The 21,301-nt window shown below is 37.9% G+C and overlaps 4 protein-coding genes across 5 annotated transcripts in view; 3 read left to right on the forward strand and 1 right to left on the reverse strand.

Annotated features, from left to right (window-relative positions):
* The first annotated feature begins 199 nt into the window (after nucleotides 1-199).
* Nucleotides 200-4,704, forward strand: LOC107191357 (DNA ligase 1). Its single transcript, XM_015580382.1, has 16 exons — nucleotides 200-312; nucleotides 408-464; nucleotides 657-743; nucleotides 819-898; nucleotides 978-1,351; nucleotides 1,426-1,600; nucleotides 1,659-1,785; nucleotides 1,857-2,029; nucleotides 2,087-2,310; nucleotides 2,388-2,516; nucleotides 2,958-3,097; nucleotides 3,166-3,367; nucleotides 3,454-3,660; nucleotides 3,732-3,948; nucleotides 4,019-4,254; nucleotides 4,333-4,704. Exons 1-16 carry the CDS (start codon nucleotides 293-295, stop codon nucleotides 4,702-4,704), a joined length of 2,820 nt encoding a protein of 939 aa, XP_015435868.1. The 5' UTR covers nucleotides 200-292.
* Nucleotides 4,705-7,051: 2,347 nt separating this feature from the next.
* LOC107191377 (protein transport protein Sec61 subunit beta) lies at nucleotides 7,052-8,235 on the forward strand. Its single transcript, XM_015580405.1, has 3 exons — nucleotides 7,052-7,235; nucleotides 7,319-7,515; nucleotides 8,043-8,235. Exons 1-3 carry the CDS (start codon nucleotides 7,233-7,235, stop codon nucleotides 8,128-8,130), a joined length of 288 nt encoding a protein of 95 aa, XP_015435891.1. The 5' UTR covers nucleotides 7,052-7,232; the 3' UTR covers nucleotides 8,131-8,235.
* Nucleotides 8,236-10,117: 1,882 nt separating this feature from the next.
* Nucleotides 10,118-13,013, forward strand: LOC107191384. The gene is made up of 6 exons (XM_015580413.1): nucleotides 10,118-10,141; nucleotides 11,160-11,391; nucleotides 11,681-11,842; nucleotides 12,100-12,307; nucleotides 12,413-12,608; nucleotides 12,728-13,013. The coding sequence occupies exons 2-6, from the start codon at nucleotides 11,209-11,211 to the stop codon at nucleotides 12,918-12,920; spliced, it is 942 nt and encodes a 313-aa protein (XP_015435899.1). The 5' UTR covers nucleotides 10,118-10,141; nucleotides 11,160-11,208; the 3' UTR covers nucleotides 12,921-13,013.
* Nucleotides 13,014-17,683: 4,670 nt separating this feature from the next.
* The window catches only part of LOC107191347 (failed axon connections), a 31,566-nt gene continuing 27,948 nt past the window's right edge, over nucleotides 17,684-21,301 (reverse strand). Inside the window, exons 2-4 of one of the 2 annotated variants that reach the window (XM_015580366.1) lie at nucleotides 19,069-19,407; nucleotides 18,471-18,608; nucleotides 17,684-18,290 (exon numbers count right to left, since the gene is read on the reverse strand). In XM_015580366.1, the coding sequence (XP_015435852.1) occupies nucleotides 17,931-18,290; nucleotides 18,471-18,608; nucleotides 19,069-19,407 (837 nt within the window). In that variant the 3' untranslated portion in view covers nucleotides 17,684-17,930. Of the gene's footprint in view, nucleotides 18,291-18,470; nucleotides 18,624-19,068; nucleotides 19,408-21,301 lie in introns of both variants that reach the window. The other variant, XM_015580365.1, reaches the window with a different exon arrangement.

Here is a 21,301-nt window from a genome sequence, read left to right on the forward strand (position 1 = left end):
AGATAATAAATAGATGTGTTTGGATTTCAAGAAACATGAGAAATATAGTAACGAAAAATAAAACTGTCTTTACTTCATTCCTCCATCCCTTGTATGTTCATCATATAACAATGTGTGTGTATAGTAGATATAAGGTATAAGTATATAGTTAAAAATGATATTCGATTCATTGGAATAAAAGAGTAACGGATAACGATCGGATACGTTAAAATTTTGCATTCGAACTGAGCTCCATTATGTCGAGGGAAAAACGCGGCAACGTTTTCTGCGTCCGTAATACGAAGGTTAGAAAATGGCTCAACGCAGTATAACGTAAGTAAATCTAAAGAAAATATGTTATGACAAAATTAGAAATGTAAAGTAATTAAGATCATATGCTTATACTTCAATTGCGTTATTCACGGCAGATCGTTTTTTACGAAATCATCTACGAAGAAGGATAGTAGTGATACGAATAATTCAAGGTACGTTGTGGATTAATTTTCTGGTGTTTCGTTAGACTTGACGAGTATGTTCAGATTTGTCGTGATGTGTGCACGAATGAGTACATTTGATCATTGTTTTTGTCGTTCCATATGTGTGAATAAAATACCTCAGTCGAACAACGTTTTACGTTCGACAGTAAACAATGTTTTTAATTGGATACATACTAACAGCAAACCCAGTGAGAATGGAGAACAAGATAGCCCGGGTAATTCTAAACGAAAACGGGAAATCAATTCGGATAGTAGTGAATCTTCCAGGTGAATAGAACTGTAGCAACAACTTTTACATTCCATAGAACTGTAACGTTTTTGATATTATCATTTTTTCTGCAGCCCTCCACCTGCAAAGAAGTTGGAAAATAATTTTTTAAAAGTGTCACCAAAAACTCCTTTGCCGTCAAGAAAGCTAAATGGTAAAATAACCAAGTAATAAACATTTACCGGAGATCAAAAGAATGTTGAGAAGACAATTCTGTGACATTAATGTTTAAGGAAAAACACCTAAGATCAAGTTGTCACCAGGAACACCTAAAGAAAATGAGAAAAGAAAAGCAAAAACTCCACTTACTGCTTCCAAAAAGAAGAAGAAAATGGAAAAGGTAAAGTATAATCCCAAGAAAAACAGTGAAAAAGATAAAGAAGAGGACGAGAAGGAGGAGGAGGAAGTGACTCATATAAAGGAAGATTCAAGTTTAGAGGATGAAACGCAGTCAACTTCTTTAAAATCTGTATCATCAAAGTCTACCTCTGATAAATCCAGCAAAACAAAGGCAGAACAGGATGCTAAAAGAATTGTCAAGAAGAGATCAAGAATAATAGCACCTGTTGATGATTCCAGTGATGAAGATAGTCACTTACCAATGAAGGTATATTTTTGTGGCAAAGATCTTATAAATGTAACTATAGCTGTAATATAATAATTATATATGCCAATTGACAGATACCATGCAGTCCAAAAGAAGCAACTGTAAGTGGAAAAGAACAGAAATCACTTGACGAAGAAAATAAATCCAATAACGAAATTCAGAAGGTTACTGAAATTAAGAAAGGAAATGACATTGAAAAACAAAAAGAACATAAAGAAAAGCCTGCTGAGAAAATCCATAATTTCTTTGGTATGTGTCCTGTCATGATTTAAGTAGGTAATAGTTTTAAATGATTGTTACTTTTCAGCTCCAAGACAGAAATCGAGTGCAAATGACAGCAACGAAGACAAGAAGAAATCCACGAGTCATTCTTATAATCCTAATGCCTCTAATTATCATCCCATAAAGGATGCATGTTGGAAATTGGGTGAAAAGTATGGCTTTTTATTTTCTTATTTTTACTCATATGTCTCATATACCAATGCATCATTCGTATTTTGTATAGGGTACCATATATCGCTTTAACGCGGACATTGGAGCTGATAGAGGAAACAAGCGCTCGATTAAAGATAATAGAAATTCTATCAAACTACTTTCGTTCTGTTATAGCTCAAAGTCCAAATGATTTGCTTCCAAGCGTATATTTATGTCTCAATCAGCTGGCACCCGCTTATGAAGGTAAGCACTTGTAACATTACTTTTTATTTAAGGATAATATATGTAATTCTATTTCAGGTATTGAATTGGGTGTGGCGGAAACGAATCTCATGAAGGCCATAGCACAATGTACTGGTAGAACATTGGCCCAAATAAAAACTAACGTGCAACAAGTCGGAGACTTGGGCCTTGTCGCGGAGGGAAGTCGTTCGAATCAAAGAACAATGTTTCAACCAGCCCAGTTAACAGTATCAACTGTATATGTTAGATTGAAGGAGATTGCACAAATGACTGGCTCTGCGGTATGATATCTAGAAATTGATTGTATCGTTGAATCATAATAATTACTACCGATGTACATATACCATATTTTTTACAGTCTGTAGCCAAGAAATTGGATAAAATTCAGACACTTTTCGTAGCATGTCGATTTAGTGAAGCCAGATATCTAATCAGGTCTTTGGCTGGTAAGCTTCGAATTGGTTTAGCAGAACAATCTGTGTTACAAGTAAGTATATCTGTATTATACAGGACGTTCGGAAAAATGTCCAAAAATATAGGGACTCATAGTACTCACCGAGAGGAGTAAAAAATACTTAATCAAATACGTGCTAAAATCAATCCCTTTGACGTAAAATATATTTATGTGTGTATAAGCATTCCGTAACGTAAATGAGTGTCTTCGCGACATATTGAATGTACAAAAACAGGAATCAGTCTACAAGCACTTGAGTTCGAGATTGTATGACAACTGAAGATTATCATTGATATCAACTGAGATTACTAAATGCATTTTTTTATTTGTGTAAGCGGTAGAGCGCAGCGAACGCCATATTTGTGTACCTTATATGAATTTGGAGAGGAAGAATCGTTAACAACCCGGGTAGCTCAGTGGTAAGAGCAGTCGCCAATATGTTACAATTACAAAATTAATCATGACTATTTACAGGCTTTAGCTTTAGCATGTACACTGACTCCACCAGAGCAGGGTTCTCCACCAGAAATTTTAGATGTAAGCAAAAAGATGTCTAACGATTCCTTCAAGAAAAAATATGATGAGACAGCGCTAGTTCTTAAAACAACATATTGGTAAGGGTTTCCTTTATCATGATTAATTGATTTTTAACGTATATTAATCTTAGATGCTTTCTTTCCAGCGAATGTTCAAATTATGATAAAATTATTCCTGTTCTATTGGAAGAGGGTATTAACGAGTTACCTAACAAGTGTAAAATTACACCTGGTATACCTATGAAACCCATGTTAGCACATCCCACAAAAGGTGTTCAAGAAGTGTTAACACGTTTCGAAGGATTGAAGTTTACATGTGAATGGAAATACGATGGAGAAAGAGCACAGGTTTTTTTTTCTTATCCATTAAAAGTATTTGAATTATATTGCGAAGAAAGTAAAGCAACATGTAATTATAAGTATGCATGTTGCAGATCCATCTGGCTGAAAATGGCGACATTAGTATTTATAGTAGGAATCAAGAAAACAACACTAGTAAGTACCCTGATATTATAAGACGGTTCGGCAATAGAAAAGAAGAAGACGTCAAATCTTGTATTCTTGACTGTGAAGCGGTTGCTTGGGATAACGAGAAACAACAAATACTTCCGTTTCAAATACTTAGTACTAGGAAACGTAAGGTAATGCAAACCGTGAAAACGATTCATAATATAAAATTAATTTAGTAATTTAATGTACTAACTTATTTCAGGATGCAAATGAAGCAGATATTAAAGTACACGTGTGTGTATTTATGTTCGACTTGCTGTATTTAAACGGAGAATCATTGGTGCAACAGCCATTTATAAAACGTCGTGAGTTGTTGAAGAAAAACTTCACAGAATTGAATGGAGAGTGGAAATTTGCAACTAGTTTAGACACTTCTACGATGGAAGAGGTTCAGGACTTCTTAGATGAATCGGTTAAGGGTTAGTCTGCCAGCTTATGAATATGAAAATAAATGAATTTGAAGATTTATATAATATCCTATAAAAATAGGTAATTGCGAGGGTCTCATGGTGAAAACTTTAGAACAAGATGCGACGTACGAGATAGCTAAGCGTTCGCGAAATTGGTTAAAATTGAAAAAAGATTACTTGGATGGTGTGGGTGATACATTAGATGTTGTCGTCGTGGGTGGGTACATAGGAAAAGGAAAAAGAACAGGAACTTACGGAGGATTTCTGTTGGCTTGTTATGATAAAGAGAATGAAGAATATCAAAGCATTTGTAAAGTGAGTACTGACTTCACTACAATTACAATTTGAATAGTTTCGCTTCATAGGTTCAATATTATTTTCTTTTCTGCTTAGATTGGGACGGGATTCAGCGAAGAGGATCTTCAGAAGCACACTGAGTACTTCAACGAGCAGAAAATACCGCAGCCGAAGTCTTACTACCGTTATGATTCATCTCATGAGCCTGATCACTGGTTTGAACCCGTTCAAGTGTGGGAAATTAAATGTGCGGATTTATCTCTGTCACCTGCTCATAGAGCAGCTATTGGCATCGTCGATCCAGAAAAAGGTATATCCCTTCGATTCCCAAGATTTATTCGCATTCGGGACGATAAAACCGCGGAAGATTCCACTTCAGCGCAACAAGTAGCTTCTATGTACAGTAGTCAAGAACAAATAAAGAATCAGACAACAGGAACGAAAGCTACGGAGGAAGACTTCTATTAAATAAAAAAAAACAAATTTTTTATACTTATAAACAAACGAATATTAGTATATATTTTTTAAATAAAACGTGAGAACATAATTTTATGCGATATTTTATTTTATTTTGTGATATACTTACTGTAAAATTATGAATGTAAGAATAATTTGAAGTTTTTTTACTGTATATGTAAGATTAAATTATAATATTACATTGTCTTACTCTTTACTGATTTTTACAAACACAAATAGTAATGTAATTCATTGTAAAATCATATTGAATACGTGTTTCTGTTTAAAGATCAAGGACTTACGATCACAGTGAGCAAATTCACTCAAGATAAAAAGATAGCAATCACGGTCGTAAGTGAAGTTAAATCACGACCGTGATTGTGATTCGGTGATCACTGTGATACATCACAGTTAGTGATTTTGCACGCCAAAAGTAGTTATGAGTAAAAGTATCGATATGTACCTTCGTGGTATCAATTCAACCCTACCCGTGATACGCTTCCCGGTTAGTTCAAATTTGGACAACGCTTAGACTGTTATAAGGGTAGCTTTCGTCCAGACAAAGCACTCGATTTGTAGCTGGAGGAACGTAGATTGATCCACTGTCATTGATAATACCAATAAACGACCAGAACACTGTCAAAATCGCATTTAATAGCGGAGTACCACTATTTTTTCGACCGGTGGCGCTACCCGTGGCAATTTGCTCAAACTTGCTAACCAAATCATACCGACAGGAGAGTGAAAATTCTTAATGTAGGAAAAATGCGAATATCTCAGTAATTAAGCGCTTAAAATGAACGTCATTGATCTCAAATTGTTCGTCAGGACTTAATGCATCGATCCAATAGTGCAGAAGCCCAGAATAAGTAAAATTAGTTATGCCTGTATTACCGCAGCCCCTTATGGAACGGCAATCCTAATTGCAACAAATTTCGATTGCATTTTCACCGCTGAACGGGCATCATTTTTCCTCATCACGCTTTAAATTTGAAGTTTTAAGAACGTAGATAAGTACTCACTAGCGTCTGGGAACCAGTAATTACAAGAACATTGTTAAAATCTCAATTGTTTGCAACGGTTGACACTCTATCTCGCGATGCGTACCCCGTTTAGTTCACTTTAAATAGCTCTTCCAACGTTCTATGGACAAGTTACGTCTTGATCAAGCATTCAGTTTGAAGCTGAAAGAACGTACATTAATCTCCTGTCATTGAAAATAACAATAAACGACCAGAACACTGTTAAAATCGCATTTAATCACGGAATACCACTATTATTATGACCGGTGACGCCACCCGTGGCGAATCGCTGAAACTACTAGCCATATAATTGGCTAGCAGTTTCAGCGATTCGTCACGGGTGGCGCCACCGGTCGAAAAAATAGTGGTACTCCGCTATTAAATGCGATTTTTACAGTGTTCTGGTTGTTTATTGTTATTTTCAATGACCGGAGATTAATCTACGTACTTTCAGCTACAAATTGAGTGCTTCAGCTAAACGAATGCTGGCCGTATAACGGTGTACGAGCTGTCCAAAGTGAACTAACCGGGGTACGCATGACGAGATACAGTGTCATCCGTTGCAAGGAAATGTGATTTTAACAATGTTCTTGTAATTACTGGTTCCCAGCCGCTAGAGAGTACTCATCTACGTTCTTAAAACTTTGAATTTAAAGCGTGACGAGGAAAAATGATGCCCGTTTAGCAGTGAAAATGCGATCGAAATCTGTTGCAGTGGGGTCATAGAACCCCCGGAGCAGTCGGAACAGACCCCACGAGTGTGAGCAAGAGGGGTCATAGAACCCTTGGAGCAGTCAGAAGAAATCCCGTGTTGTGTGAACGAGGGGTCATAGAACCCCCAGAGTTTGCGCAAAAAACCCCTTGTGTGTGGGATGAGAACTGTTTAATAATACAGGCGAGGTATGGAGTAGACATTTCATCTTACGGGAATTGCTCTATTAAAAGGAGAGGAAAGTTACTCCAGTTACTGTCCGCTCCTTCTAGTGTCGACTTCATCTCTACCATAAGACCGCGCAGTCTATTATGTATGCGATAAAATACACAGAGCTTTGGAAGTATGTAGTGCCCTCACTGTCAGATCCCAATTTTATATATATATATATATATATATATATATATATATATATGTATGTACGTATGTGTGCATGCATTCTGAAATACCTTAAGACGAATACGCAACAAGATTAAACTGCAAGAAATGGTGGCTTAATCATTTTCTGCCACACCACTGCACACCACAGTGAACATCACCGCGTATGGTGACGTGTCTACAGTTCACCACGTGGATGGTATGCATGACACGTTGCTTCTTACTATACTTCATACTGCCAGTGAACGTTGAATGTGATCGTTGTAAGGTTCGATTGTGACTGCGTGGCTTTCCACGAAGCAGTTTCGTTTCGTATCTTTCTTGATATCATTTGAAACAGGAGTTCGTCGGTATCGAAGGTTGACAGAAATTTTTCGTGATCGGTTGGATTGTATCTACGAAGTAAACACGAAAAAAGTGTAAACAAAATGGTGAGTAATTGAACGAAACTTTAGAATTTGATGAACTTATTATAGTTTGATACTTATGGTCGTATTTTGTTTGTTTTCTGAAGCCTGCTGCACCCAGTTCTACTTCGGTTGGAGCTGCTGGTCGATCGCCTAGCAAAGCTATAGCGCCTAGAACAGGTGGCAGTGGCACTGTTAGGCAAAGAAAGACCACAACAACTACATCAGCGAGGAGTAGAAATCCGGGAGCTGGTTCTGGCGGTATGTGGAGGTTCTACACAGACGACTCCCCTGGTATTAAAGTGTAAGTAATATACCTTAGATACTTAATAATTTTTCTTGTCTATATTTTGTTGATTTCTTTTTTGTGAAATTCATGCTGTTCTGTTTCGAACCCGAACCTCCGTGACTTTGCGTTAGTAACCTACCGATGTGAGTCAGAAATGATCCGGCCTCGGACGCCCCGCGAGTCCAGTACTCGGTGGGTTAATAATTAAGAATCCATGATTCCAATTTTGAAGTTTATAGTGTACATTTTGCTGAAGGCGCTTTGAAGCTTTCATTCGTATAAAATGTGTCTCCAGGCTTTTAATAAATAAATAAATAAATATATTGTTATTCAAGAATTAGATAAAAACTAGGTGTTTAAAATTTTTAGGAAAGAATAAAAGATGGAAACCCTTGCAATAAAGAACTTCGGAATTAGTTACTGAAATATTAACATCGATAGAAAATCATTTTTAACAACAATTAAGAGTAATCTATGAAATTTCTTTTGATTAATAAGTAATAATGTGAATAAATGTACCAATAACAAAAATTTATTTACAGAGGACCAGTGCCTGTGCTTGTGATGTCCCTGCTCTTCATTGCATCCGTATTTATGCTTCACATCTGGGGAAAATACACTAGATCTTAAAACTGAGAATGAACTTTAATTTGTACAATTGTAAGTGAAATACCGTTAAAGAAATGCATGGTATAATATATAGGGAAATTTACAGAAATTTAAGTTTCTGATTCTAAGGAGATTTCTGTATTTTTAATATCATTTCCTAATTAATTTGAAGAAATTTTTAGCTTTGTTTGTCATAAATAATATTTCCATGTAGCGGATCTCTTATGCGATGAGAGATTTTAACAGGAAATTTAAAATTGAATGCGCGATTGCGAGTACTATTGTTGCTATATTATCTACTTGTCATTACACTGAATTTTGTAATATTTCTAAGAAGGAATCTAAGAGTTAAGTTTATTTATGCATAATGTATAATCAAAATAAGACCTACTCGTTATTGTTTGTAATGTTACTATTAATAATATAATGTACTACATTACAATATATGACTCGTAATTCAATTAAAAAGAAATAGTGAAATAAATTCCACATTTTTGTATTGAATTTTTAGAAAATATTTTATTATGTACAAAAGTCAGTTGAAAATATAGACTAAAATTTTTGGTAAACACTTGGTTCTCAAAGCAATCGAATTTAAAAACTCGTCTGATACGCATGCTCCCGTACGAAACAATTGGATTCTACATTCTCAATTTCTTTTTGTATATAACATCACTTCCTGCACAATTGTGTCGTCGTCTCGCCAAATCAAGTATAACGTATATATATGTCTTATCGGAGACAATTGAAGAGAAGCACTGTAAAGCGCCATGTTCCATTTAACCAGAAATTCATTTGCGCTCGTGTCGGTTATACGTATTGATTCCTAGACGAATATAGGCGCCCGTTGCGCACACTGGGAAAAATACAAAACAATTGCGACAAATAAAGAAATTGAAAAAAATCTCGATTATTCTTTTTCATTCAATTGTATTGCTACAGAAAAATACTGAGCTGATGATAGAGACTCCACGGGTTCATCGGAAGTTCGTATCGTCGGTGTCCGATTTCAGAGGATTCTGACTTGTACAGTAAAACTAATGAAAATCGAAATTTAATGTAGCCATAAAAAAAATGTTACTTTCTGTAAACAGACTTGTCCTGTAGTATGAAATACACTTCAGTTAACACTCAAAACATCTCACGAATTCACTGTACGTATTTTGTCCAGAAGTTGTAGAAAATCGGCCAATCTTATCCATCAACTGTAGCTTACCCGGGGGGTTCTACGTATGTCGGAGTATGAGAAGCACTGCCATGGAATATCGAGCAGAGGGAGATGTGTTCCAGCGGGAGAAGGATGAAGCTACGGGAATAGCGACGCGTCCGAGGCTCGGACTCCGAGCCGTCCGATGCGCTCGCAGTTCGACTTCGACCATTTGGCTCGCAAGCGGCACGTGATCATGGGTTTCTCATTTTAGACTCTCCATTGAATGTTGCCTCGTAGTCCTGCCGCTGGCTTCCGCCAGATCAGGGTGGAACATTCAGCAGATTCGTTCGTATTTTGATCGTTGCTACGATGACACTCCTCTCTCTCGAGGTAATTGTCGTATCCTCTTAAACCGGTGAATCTCGTGCTGTCGTTTTCTCAGCCTAACACACTCACAATATCGTCGGAAAAATCAACGAACGTCGGTGCCCCTCATTGACGGTGACTCGCGAGATATTATGATACATGTTCTTTTGTATCTTGATTGTAAAAGTTGGTGCCGGTTATCAGTAACGACGAATCCTTTGGCGCTTTTAATTTTCGGCGAGGGTCACACGTCTGCGAAAACTGCTGACACTGTTCTGTGTCGGAAACATCGAAGGGTTCGTTCACGATGTTCGCGTTGAAATTCGATATTCGTCAGACGCCGATAATAAACGGTATTGGCTCGAACGAATTGTTCGTTCGCGTAAAATATTCTCTGTCTGAGTGAAAATTTTAAGATCTCCGGCTATTTTAACCGTCCCCTCGATATTGAATAAGGATTGTTGTCTCGTGATATTATACGATGCAAAAATTTCGAATAGCGAGTTTTAAGAAACGGTGAGTACAGTATAACAATTTTCTCAATTATTGTGTATTTTTTGTTGACGTTGAGAGTGTTTTATCCGGAAATATTTTTTTTAACGGAGTCTGATTTGGAAATATTTGCAACCGTCACCTACTAGAAAATGTTAAATTCAACATGCTCCGGTTTGTTGTAGAGACAGCAAACGAATTGAACTGCATTGCGACGGTTAGCGTTGCGGAGACCGTTACTCGAATAAGTACCGATTAAAATCTATTTCCAGAGATCGAGGAATTTAATTCACGAACAAATATGTATGAAATACATACACTGACAAATTGAGCATTTGTCATTTTTATTTCTCACATTGAATATGTTTCCAGTATCATATTTTTAATATTCAATTTGAACGTTGGACGGTAATGAAAATGTTGAAATGTGACCTGAGCGATAGCGTTACTGTGATATTCTTCGAATATTTTCAAATTAATTATACATATATTAATAATGAATATATTGCGACCAATAAAAAAAAAGTGACACCAACATACGGGTTACAAGATAATCGATAAATGAAAAATATCGGGGCAACGATGTCCGTTGTGCATGAAATAAAATGGAATGCGGGAAATGCCGAGTATGTAGGTATCCAGTTTCTGTATCAACATAATATACAATCATCCATGTCTGATCGAAGTCGCGCCTATACTACTAGCAAAATACCAAACTACATTCTGATTCTTGATTATGTTTTACATTTACATTTTATACCCGTTTCATAGAAACGAAAGGAGACAAAACGATAAACTAAAAGTTGAGGAAATGGTTTGTATCGCACATTGTTCTCTCGTTACTAGATGAACGATTAGAGCTAACGTTACTAAGAAATAGATAAAGAAAAATTGAAAATGTTAAAAAAAAAATAATGAGAAAATCTGTTAGCCTTCCGTGATTTATACATTTCACGTTAAAAGTAGAATTGAAAAGAAAAATATAGTTAAAGAATGGAGAATAACGAGATGTATGATATAATTGCTTAATTAACAATTCCAGATTCGAGAATAGTTCATTCGTCAGAGGGGAGGGGAATTACCGAGGATCAATGGCGGTCGATATTTTGGACGAGGACCATTTCGCGGTGAGCGCGATCGTCACGGTCGGCATGCAAATTATTTTCTTCACGATCGCGGCGACCTTCCAGCTGGACAAACTGACGGACTTCGCTGGCGGCACAAATTTTATCATCCTCGCCCTCCTGACGTTCTTTCTTGGTCAAGTGGGCAAGGTACTCTAATTATAAACGTGTCTACACACACGTATGCGTCAGAAGCACGCGGCGAATTGCATAGAAATTACGATTAATGTACGATGGAAAACGATAGACGGGTAATCACGCCTTCTATCGTGGTCACGTTTATCGCCGTGAAACCAATTTCTTACCACCAGAGTCCACTCAAATGTAATTCAACGTTACGTTTCATAATTTGCAAATAGGAATCTACCATATGTACCAACGAACAACTTTTCATTGCAAATATTAAATTTATATTATGCTTTGTTGCCTGTTTGTGTAGACGTACGACAGCCGACAGCTTATGGTCACCATATTCGTTTGCTTATGGGGCGTACGTCTGTCCTGTTATCTGCTGTATCGGATCATTAAGATTGGCCGCGACAAGAGATTCGAGGATCGTCGCAGTAACGTGATTCGTTTCGCGGTGTTCTGGACCTTCCAGGTAATAATCTACCGAAAACAGGCCATGTATTCTGTCAAGTTTGATTTAATGTCACTTCCAGTGCCAAATATTATGCCTTATTGATTCTGGTGAAATTGCCAAATATGTAATCAATATAGGTAGGTCTCCCGAGAATCGTTCGTGTACCGAATATACTTGTATGTAGCGTATAAGATACATATGTATATGTATATAGCACTGAAACTAAATGATGCATTTATTCGATTATTCCCGACTGATTAGAATCTTTCTTCCAGGCTGTGTGGGTGTACGTTGTGAGCCTCCCGGTGATCATTATCAATTCACCGCGACACAAGATTCCCCCCGCTCCTAAGACTATGACGTCCTTAGATAGTGCTGGCACGGGTCTGTTTATAACCGGTCTATTGGCCGAAACGTACGCGGATCTGCAGAAATTCTCGTTCAAGCAGGATCCCGTGAACAATGGGAAATGGTGCAACGATGGTATGGACTTTGAAATTTAAGTGCAGTTGTACGCTCGAGACAGGAATATCTGTATTTACAGCAAGAGACGACGCTTGTTGTGTAATTTTTGACTCTGTATCGCAGGTCTATGGCGGTTATCCAGGCATCCAAATTATTTCGGAGAGATAGTTGTATGGTGGGGCATCTTCGTGATATCGTTGAACGTGATCGAAGGTGCTGAATGGGTCGCTATAGCCTCTCCGATCTTCACTACATTCATTATTCTGTTCTTGTCTGGAATGCCTCTATTGGAGAGGGCTTCAGACGAAAGATACCGTGAGTAAGTGTCATATAAGTCTTCGCATATTTTAGATTTTAGATTTTACAGAGTAAACAAACACACACCAATATTCGTGTGTGATTTCAAGTCATATGTCATGACGATCAATCATTTTTCAGTAACGCCGAGTATCGTTATTACAAGCAGTCAACGTCACCGCTGATACCAATACCGCCGTCGATCTACGTTGAAGTCCCGCATTTCTTGAAATGCCTTTTCTGCTGTGAATTCCCACTTTACGATTCGTTAGATGTGAAACCACGAGCAGCCGTCACCGAGTCAACATCGATAAGCCTCGCCGCATCCACGTAGCTATAGCCACACGCCGGACGACCGAATTCAGAGTCCGGCGTGCACTCGAGCACCAAGGCTACAACCAGCACAGCCCTTTAAACGGATTGTAGCGATTCTTTGTGTTTCACAGCTTTGAATGGTTCTATCGTATTCACCTTGTTCGCTTAACCCTTTCAGTATTGCGACTCACCCGCACCTGTGCGTGAATTTCATAGCTGCATTTGTTAAGTGTCTTTAATGCACGACCATGAGGCGTTCAAGGTGTGTATGGTGCGTAAAACGGTTCCTAGATTTTTGAAACACAAAATTATTCTCAAGTTCTAGTCAGAAATCGGAGAACACTGAATTTATTCCCATATCATCTATAAATGATTAGCAATGATTGATTTTAATGGAGTGGATTTCAAATTTTTTCTGAAGATTCATTTCTAATTCATTGAACGCTGGTTCGTACAGAATTAAGATATTCTTTTTGTCGACAAATTTTTATCCGTATACTTTTCTTTTATTTTTGTAATTCTTTTTCGGTTCCGTACTTGTATTTTTTTTTTATTTATCAATTGATTCGTAGCAATCCACAGCAGCATTTATCGCACTCGTTGTTGTGATTGAAAATTTCATAGTGGATTTATAATGGATATAGTTATTTGGAACTTTTGCGAAAGTAGATAAGAAATTGAAAAAATTATCTGCAGATGTTGGAATCGTAATTACACTACCTCGGGTATGATGCTCTCGATTTGAAACAGAGTTCATCAAGATGTTTACACGGACGTTTACTAAAACTTGCCGAAGTAAATGCACAATGCACTTTGAAACTTAAAGTTCTATAGCCTGCGCCGAATTCTTAAGGCGAAAATTATATGTGTGTGTGTGTGTGTGTATATATATATATACACACAGGGTGTTGCAAAAAGATGGAACAATCCGGAACATGGATATTCCTCATGCAAATACATGTATCGAAAAGACCTTTACCATTTTGTAATCTGAAGCTCCGTTTCCAAGACTATTAGCAGTTTAACGAACTCTGCTTCTTGACTGTGTCCACGCGTACATGTGGCTCACCGCTCAGCTGACCGTTAACTGCTAATATGTCGGAAATGGAGCATCAGATTATAAAACGATAAAGGACTTTTCGATTTCTATTTGCATGAGGAATACCCATGTTCTGGATTAACCCATCTTTTTGCGATACCCTGTATATATGTATATTTTTTTTGTATCATTAAATTATATTTTTAAGGGAAGTATATGAAGATCGGTTTCAATTGAAGTAAAGCAATTAGGGTATTACCAATTCGTTAATTTCATAATTGAAAATATTTTGTGACCGGTAGGGACCACGTATGGTAGCAACCGTGTACATACTAGCTGCTGCTTTTACATATTTACAGATCTGGCTTTGGAGTTTGACTTTAAAAAAGTGACAGATCTGGAAATTAGAAGAAAGATAAAAATTGTTTTACGAGATGAAACATTACTTGCTGTTGAAAATCTGTTTTTAACTCTAATATTGCTTATAATTCCAATCTAAACTTACTGGAACAGAATTAAATGTTACTTCAAGATAAAACTAAAATTTAGGAAGAATTAACTACCTACGTATAGAAAGTAAATTAAGGTACAAACAGAGCTGGATCCAATATTTTTCAGTAAGTAAATGAACAGGAGCCAGTCAAGATGGTATCCCAATACTCCAATATCTTAGTTTCTATTGTCTGAAAAAAAAACTGCACTCTCTGCACGTTCTTATTGAATACGCTCTCGTGTATAAATATCAATCCAATTAAGCATTAAATTATAGCAATATAAAACATATCCTAGTGCCGAGTAGATATCATAAAACAAAAATCAGCATTAATGAATAAGCAAAGAGTATTATTAGCTATATTATCGTTAAAAGTTAAACGCAACAAATGTTCTTAATTTTTTTATGAGAAGGACCTCAACGTATTCAGCGGTAGAACGATTCTCACGGATCGTTTCGAATGTTTGTTGTTATGTAAATCTTCAGATTTTAGATAATAAACAACAGTTGGTCCATTTATGTTTCTACTTTATCCCAGACATATTCATATGAAATTCCGGGTGTTGCATCGACTCTTGCAGACGAACAAGTCGTTGGTCATTACAACTTCGTGCATCGTAGATACCTAACAATTAAACAGTTTGTCAGATATGATGAGATACACAAATTTTACATGAATAACAAAATTATTATTACATATCATGGCTGAACGTGTTATGGAAAACAAACGGTGATAAATTTCCATTAAAATTTCGTGTAATTATACATTTTCAATGTTGTTTAAAATGTGTTTGGCTGCCATCGAAATGAAAAACTTGGACTGCAAAATCTATACATATAAGACCTATAAACATTCACGACAAAAACGACTCTTCTAAATAAATGTATCTTTTCAGAAAGAAACCATTCTTAGCCTATTTAAACATCGTTTTTTACCGTAGACCGTTTATGAAGCTCATAAATTACAAAAGGTTTAGTGGTATGCACATCTTTGCCTGAACAGAAAAGATCAAAATGGAAATATCACAATAAAACTGAAATGCACCATGGTAATTACAAAAGAACTTAATGTTTTGTTAACATATTCGGGTGAATCAATAACGATCGATGAATTTCGTAAAGATCACATTATATTTATAAACACATTTTATTTGTTCGTATGTATATCGTTAATAAATGGTGATATAATAATAATGACAATGAAATGTATAGCGCCGAGCATAAAACGAGCAGTCATATTATAATTATTATTAATATTCCTCTTATAATAATCTTACTGTACTGGATGTGCCTACCTACTGTGCTTGCAACGTTTATGGTCTTGTCCAAGTGTTTTTCTTTCTCACGTCACTAATTTAATATTATTTACTCGATACTTCGTAATAATCCGTAATAATAATGTAACCACGGATGTAAACGTATGCGTTGTCCTAAGTATAAACAGCTCCACACACTAATTGTTACTTTTTTCCATACATTTTTTTTCATTTCTTTATGTAATAATCGTAATATCATCGTTAATAATAGTAAGCTACTTAAATATAATATATAATAATCCTCGTGTCTTCGTGAAATATTTGGCGGCCGCCTTTGGTGCAGCGGCCTCTCGTACAAAAAACTTCAATTCCCGTTCGATAACATTATACATCAAAATGTCTGTTTCACATTTTCTTTTCATTTTCTTTTGTTTTGTTTTGTTTCGATGCGTGAAAGACACTTTGTATAATTACGTAATGCAAAATTTCTCATACGTTCGAGGAAAAAGTCGTCTAATAATAGTGAACTAACCACGGGGCAGCACAGCGTTCATTATTTATTATATTCGTTTTGTTTTCGTTTCTTTAATACGCCGAAAGGAAACTCAGACAGAAGAGTTAGATGGTTTGCCTGTGCCTCTTTTCTCATTTCCTTCTTTTCGTTTGTCAGGGAAAGAAAAAGAAGAAACAAAGACAAGTCGATGGCCCCGGAGAAGCTTGGAGGGCGGGGCCATGGCGCGCCCTCTGCGCCAATGGTTGCCCTCTGCGAGCGACGGCGCTTTTTACTCGGATTGCATCCGCGTATACGTAATACAAAATATCTATAATATTATACAAATAATCGTAATATATAATATTTGCCGTCGATCCGTAATCGCAAATGAGTCTTCGCTCGTCGGGACGTTGTCAATAAATTGTATTAAAAAAAAAAAAAAAAAAAAAAAGTACAAGACAAAATTAAAAACCAGTGACCGCCCTTTTGCTCTGTTTACGTCGGCCAATCTGATGCATATCGACTCGAAGACCCCAAGAAAAAAAAATGTCCAGCGTTCGCTACGAGTAAACGATACACCGGAAATTACATTCGAGCACCAATGAATCAGAAAGGAATGTGTTTATATACGTGTATGATAGCGCGTGTACATGAGTGGTGGCTCGAATCGACGTGTGGTTTCCGGTTGTGTGTCCGAAGGTATGGTCAAAAACGGTCTCTATCGAACGGCGATTCAAAGCGCGCGAATACAACAGAAAAGCACGACTAAACGAAGATCATCATAATGTGATATACGGTACGTTGCTTGGAACGCTAGGTACGTAACTCATGTTGCACAGTAAGAGTCAATGCTAGAAGCGCGACCGCAAGACGCTTTTCTCCCTGTGTCACGTCAGGGATCCAGCAAGGGAGGGAGGGGGGGGGGCGTGTTGCGCTATTTGCGTGTAATCGCAACCATATAAACGATCTCGCTTTTCTTTTTTTAAAACTAACGCCGTACATTTTGCAGTGTACAGATCCGCATTTGGCCACTGTTCATAAAGATCTCACCACCTGGCGTCAGGCTATTGCATTTGATATATTGCAAACCTACAATTCTAATGACTTATGAGATAGCCCCGTTTTTGTTTCCTTTTTTATCGTTTTTCATATATCATCCTTTAATGCCGGCGGGAGGAAAAACGGCCCTGCGTCGGAAATACAGTTGTTCAGTATTCGGGTGTGCTTGGGATGTCGATGAGAAATGGCGTGTAACGTGTTTTGAACGTAGGTATATAAACGAAGTATTTAACATTATGAGCCTACTAAATATCTATACGTATAAGTAGAGAGCTTTAGACTTGAATCCCCCTTCCCATCTTTCATATTCGGATCTATCTCTCTCGCACATTCTCCATACGGTTTTACCCCCTCTATCTTTCTCATGTTCTCTACATCTTCTCTCTGTATCTATCTCCTTCTCTCCCTCCCTTCCCCCCCCCCCCCCCCCCCCCCCTTAACTCTCTGTTTCTCACACGCATGCACACACTCATTCGTTTCTCGTTTATCATTCACTCGATACGCGCGCACATACACGTAGAGGACACATACACGCACGCACGCACGCTTTCTTACCCACCCTTTCTCTCCGTGTCACTCCCTTCTCCCCAATTCATATCCAGATTACACCCTCAATTTTCCACGGTTAAATTTTTTTTTTTTGAACGACTTATATTTTTTGTTGCTTCCTGTCGCGCATCGGAGACAGCTTATTTCCCTTCCTTCTCTTTCTCTTTGTTCTCGTCAACCTCCTTGTCTTTTTCCATCTCTTTCTCCTCTTTATCCGCCTTCTCCTTGTCGCCCTCTTTCTCCTCCTTCGATTCCTTCGACTCCTTCGCCTCCTCCTTGCCCTCCTTCTCCTCTTGTTGTTTCTCCGGCTTCGGTAGATGCGTGTTCATGTCCAGGGTGGAGCACATCTCGTCCCAGTCTGGGAAGCATTGTTCCTGGACGCGCGAGCAATGCCCTACCAGATTCGGACAGTTCTCCTGCATGTAATCCCGAAGACTGTACGGCGTGTCTTTGTCGATGTAGAGGATCTGAGCGAGGTGCGCGAACGCGACTACGTCCAACTGTGTGTGGCAAATTTCGACAGTACATATTAGAAAGACGAAACCAACCTTCCCCCGCTTATATATGCTTACATTACAGAAGTCGGTTTCAATACATGCTAGATCATGTAAATGGTCGAACTTACCATTTCGAGACCTACCAACTATAGTCACAGAGACAGTTTAACAACAGAAACCTACCGTAGTTGGCTCGTCCCCAAAAAAGAACGGCTTGTCAGCTAGCATATCAGAGAGAACCTTGAGGTCGGCGCAACCGAACTGGGAGACCTCTTCAGGGGTATGGACGCCCATACCCTGAGCCTTCACCCTTTTCGCGCTCTGCAACAAATCCCACTATATTTCACTACGGATGATCACAACGCTACCGTCTTTCTACTTTTGCAGTTTCTCTATTGGGTAAAGATAGATACTAGTGCGTCTATTCACTGACCACCAGGTCATACGCTCAGGTACTATCATAGACGAGAGTACAGGACATATATATTACTTAACGCCTCTTATTAGGTTAGATTGTCAAACACCATTTGAGCAGCATGCTGGCCTTACGTTTTGCTGTGTACTTTATGGCTCTATAGGCATTACTTTCTTTGTAAGGCAACCTGTGTGTCATGTGTACGCGCCTGAGAAACGTTATGAAATGAAATAGAACAGCGAATATCCATGAAGGGGGCAAAAACACGTTGACGTGCTTATTACATCGTGGACTCTGTCTTTCACTTTTTATGGAAAATTTGAAATATGCTTTCAAAGTCTATTTGAACATGACGTAGAAATTTACCTTGCGACCGTACGTAAGCTTGAAGATGAAATTCAGAATGCCGTTTGGTATACGAGTGCCAAGGACGTGCTGAAGGTTCATCTTGTAGCCCTTCAAGACCTGATCGAGATTCTTGGTGCGCCAGCACATCACCACCCAGACCAGGTGGTTCTCGATCATCGATATCGTCGCATGGGAAACGCTTCGTTGCTCGGGCGTGAGTATAGCGTCCAGGTCGTGGCCCAACTTCTGACTTAGTTCGCGAATGATGATCGTACTGTCCGCGATCTCTTCCCCGTTCAGCTCGACAAACGGTAGCGAACCCTTCTTGGAGCGGAATTTCACCTTGTGGTCCACATTCTATAAAAAAAAAAGAGAAAAAGTTCAAGGATATGTTCTTACAGTGGCCATGAATTACTTAAAACCGAGTAACACAATACGAGCGGATCAAATATCCCTGTACCTTCCCTATATTGTTTCGATCATAAAAATTTTTAAATAAATAAATAACGAATTTTTACGAATTGTCATTACACACTTGTATAGAGCATAAGAACTCATTAAATTTTCATTTTTACAGTTTCGGGATACTTATTATAGTTTTCGAGATATACAGGAAAATGGGAAAAGACACAACATGAACCTTTAAGCCAAACGATGAACAAAAAAGTTCTAATAAGTCGAACAATTAATATTTTCAAAGTTATAAACAATTTTTTGTTTCAGTTAAAGCGCGTGACGTATGGAAAAAATAAAGAGAATTGATAATGATAATCTTGACCGAAACAAAGAATGGTTTATAACTTCGAAAATATTTATTTCCCGACCCGTGTTTATTAGAACTTTTTTGTCCATTGGCAAATACTGTCTACCCCAGAAGTTCTGAATCCTTTTTTGTTTCACCCTGTGTAAAGTTAGCAAGTAACCCCAAGGGAAAGCGAATAATCGTGAAAAATAAAGTAGCTTATAGACATACCACCGGATGGGACATATCAATATGCACTGAGTATGCTCTATTTATACACGTCGATGCACCACACACGGAGCCACCGCACATCGTAAGTCAAATAAGATATCTGGTGTCGTATACAGGTGGATCAAGTTGCAAACCGTATATGTATTGATAACGATACACGGTCTGTGAAGATTTCACGCGTAACCAACGCGAGCAATGGTTCGACGAAGTACGACAAACGGATGTGTACCGCGAAGAATAATGTTCAATAAACAAGAACTGAATCGTAGAGAGAGAGAGTGAGTGGAAGTACTCTTCTCTGGGTTCCATCGCATTAGTGGTGCCAACAATGAACCCCCCTCCACCGATAGACCCCCCGCCAGACCGTGTTAATACGGATGTCGTATTCCACTTTCTTGTGGATACATAATAGTTTACAATAGACGATTTTGAAAACAGTGTCAATGAGAGTACATAGTCTCCATTACCTAGATTTCACCGAAGCACGTAATAAGAAACTTTCTAGACACGCGGCGCGCGCTCGGTAGCCATCTGTTAATGTATTTCATTACTAATCCCGCGGTTCCGGGACTATACGCGCTCGATACGAGTATACACAGTTGAGGGGCTCAGTGGAAAAGGGGCACATGCCACATCTGACCACCTCAACGAGCTCTAACCTTTGCTTTCCTAAAAGTAGTTGTGTAAATGTATGGTATTGTTACGACGGAGTGTTCCACCGCACGACATATTGTTTATTTATTTATAAAACAGCACAAAACAATATTTATAAACAAACTATACAACTGTACAACATTAACGAATATCAAATATATACACGTCAATTCTCTTTGATGCTATATCCAAGACTCTCAATTTAAATACTCTCGGTTACCACCAAACGATCGCACGATTCCATCATCGATTTATCGACCCTCAAAGTCGGAGACATATTCAGTTGCAACGGTAGTAACTTCGCAGCGTCACAACAGCATTGTGGTATGTGTTCCTCTTCCAGTGAGCCCTCAATTTTCTACCGACTTTAGAATCCTTTTGAACGGATATACACGACAATTGGAGCTTTGAAAGTACGAAGTGTGAAATACACCTTCAGTACATTATGAATTCCCATTGAAGAATCTCATTTTGCGTAGAACTGAATGCGTAATAGTCGCATGCATTATACCTTACTCCGTAAATCATATATCCTTGTTAGCTTGTTTAAAAAAAAAAGAACCAATGATATTCGGAAGTGACCGCACAACACGTCTCGCGCTAGAGTAGGCTAACACAACATGG

The sequence above is a fragment of the Dufourea novaeangliae genome, unplaced genomic scaffold (genome assembly GCF_001272555.1).
Source record: "Dufourea novaeangliae isolate 0120121106 unplaced genomic scaffold, ASM127255v1 scaffold246, whole genome shotgun sequence".
NCBI lineage: Eukaryota > Metazoa > Arthropoda > Insecta > Hymenoptera > Halictidae > Dufourea > Dufourea novaeangliae.

Bases quoted from the DNA above. Each gene is read 5' to 3' on its own strand.
- LOC107191384 (XM_015580413.1), top strand. From the start codon at position 11,209: ATGGCGGTCGATATTTTGGACGAGGACCATTTCGCGGTGAGCGCGATC. The intron at 11,392-11,680 runs GTACTCTAATTA...CTGTTTGTGTAG, and splicing joins TTCTTGGTCAAGTGGGCAAG to ACGTACGACAGCCGACAGCT. The intron at 12,308-12,412 runs GTATGGACTTTG...TCTGTATCGCAG, and splicing joins TGGGAAATGGTGCAACGATG to GTCTATGGCGGTTATCCAGG.
- LOC107191377 (XM_015580405.1), top strand. The intron at 7,516-8,042 runs GTAAGTAATATA...ATTTATTTACAG, and splicing joins GACTCCCCTGGTATTAAAGT to AGGACCAGTGCCTGTGCTTG.
- LOC107191357 (XM_015580382.1), top strand. From the start codon at position 293: ATGGCTCAACGCAGTATAAC. The intron at 1,352-1,425 runs GTATATTTTTGT...GCCAATTGACAG, and splicing joins ATAGTCACTTACCAATGAAG to ATACCATGCAGTCCAAAAGA. The intron at 3,098-3,165 runs GTAAGGGTTTCC...CTTTCTTTCCAG, and splicing joins GTTCTTAAAACAACATATTG to CGAATGTTCAAATTATGATA.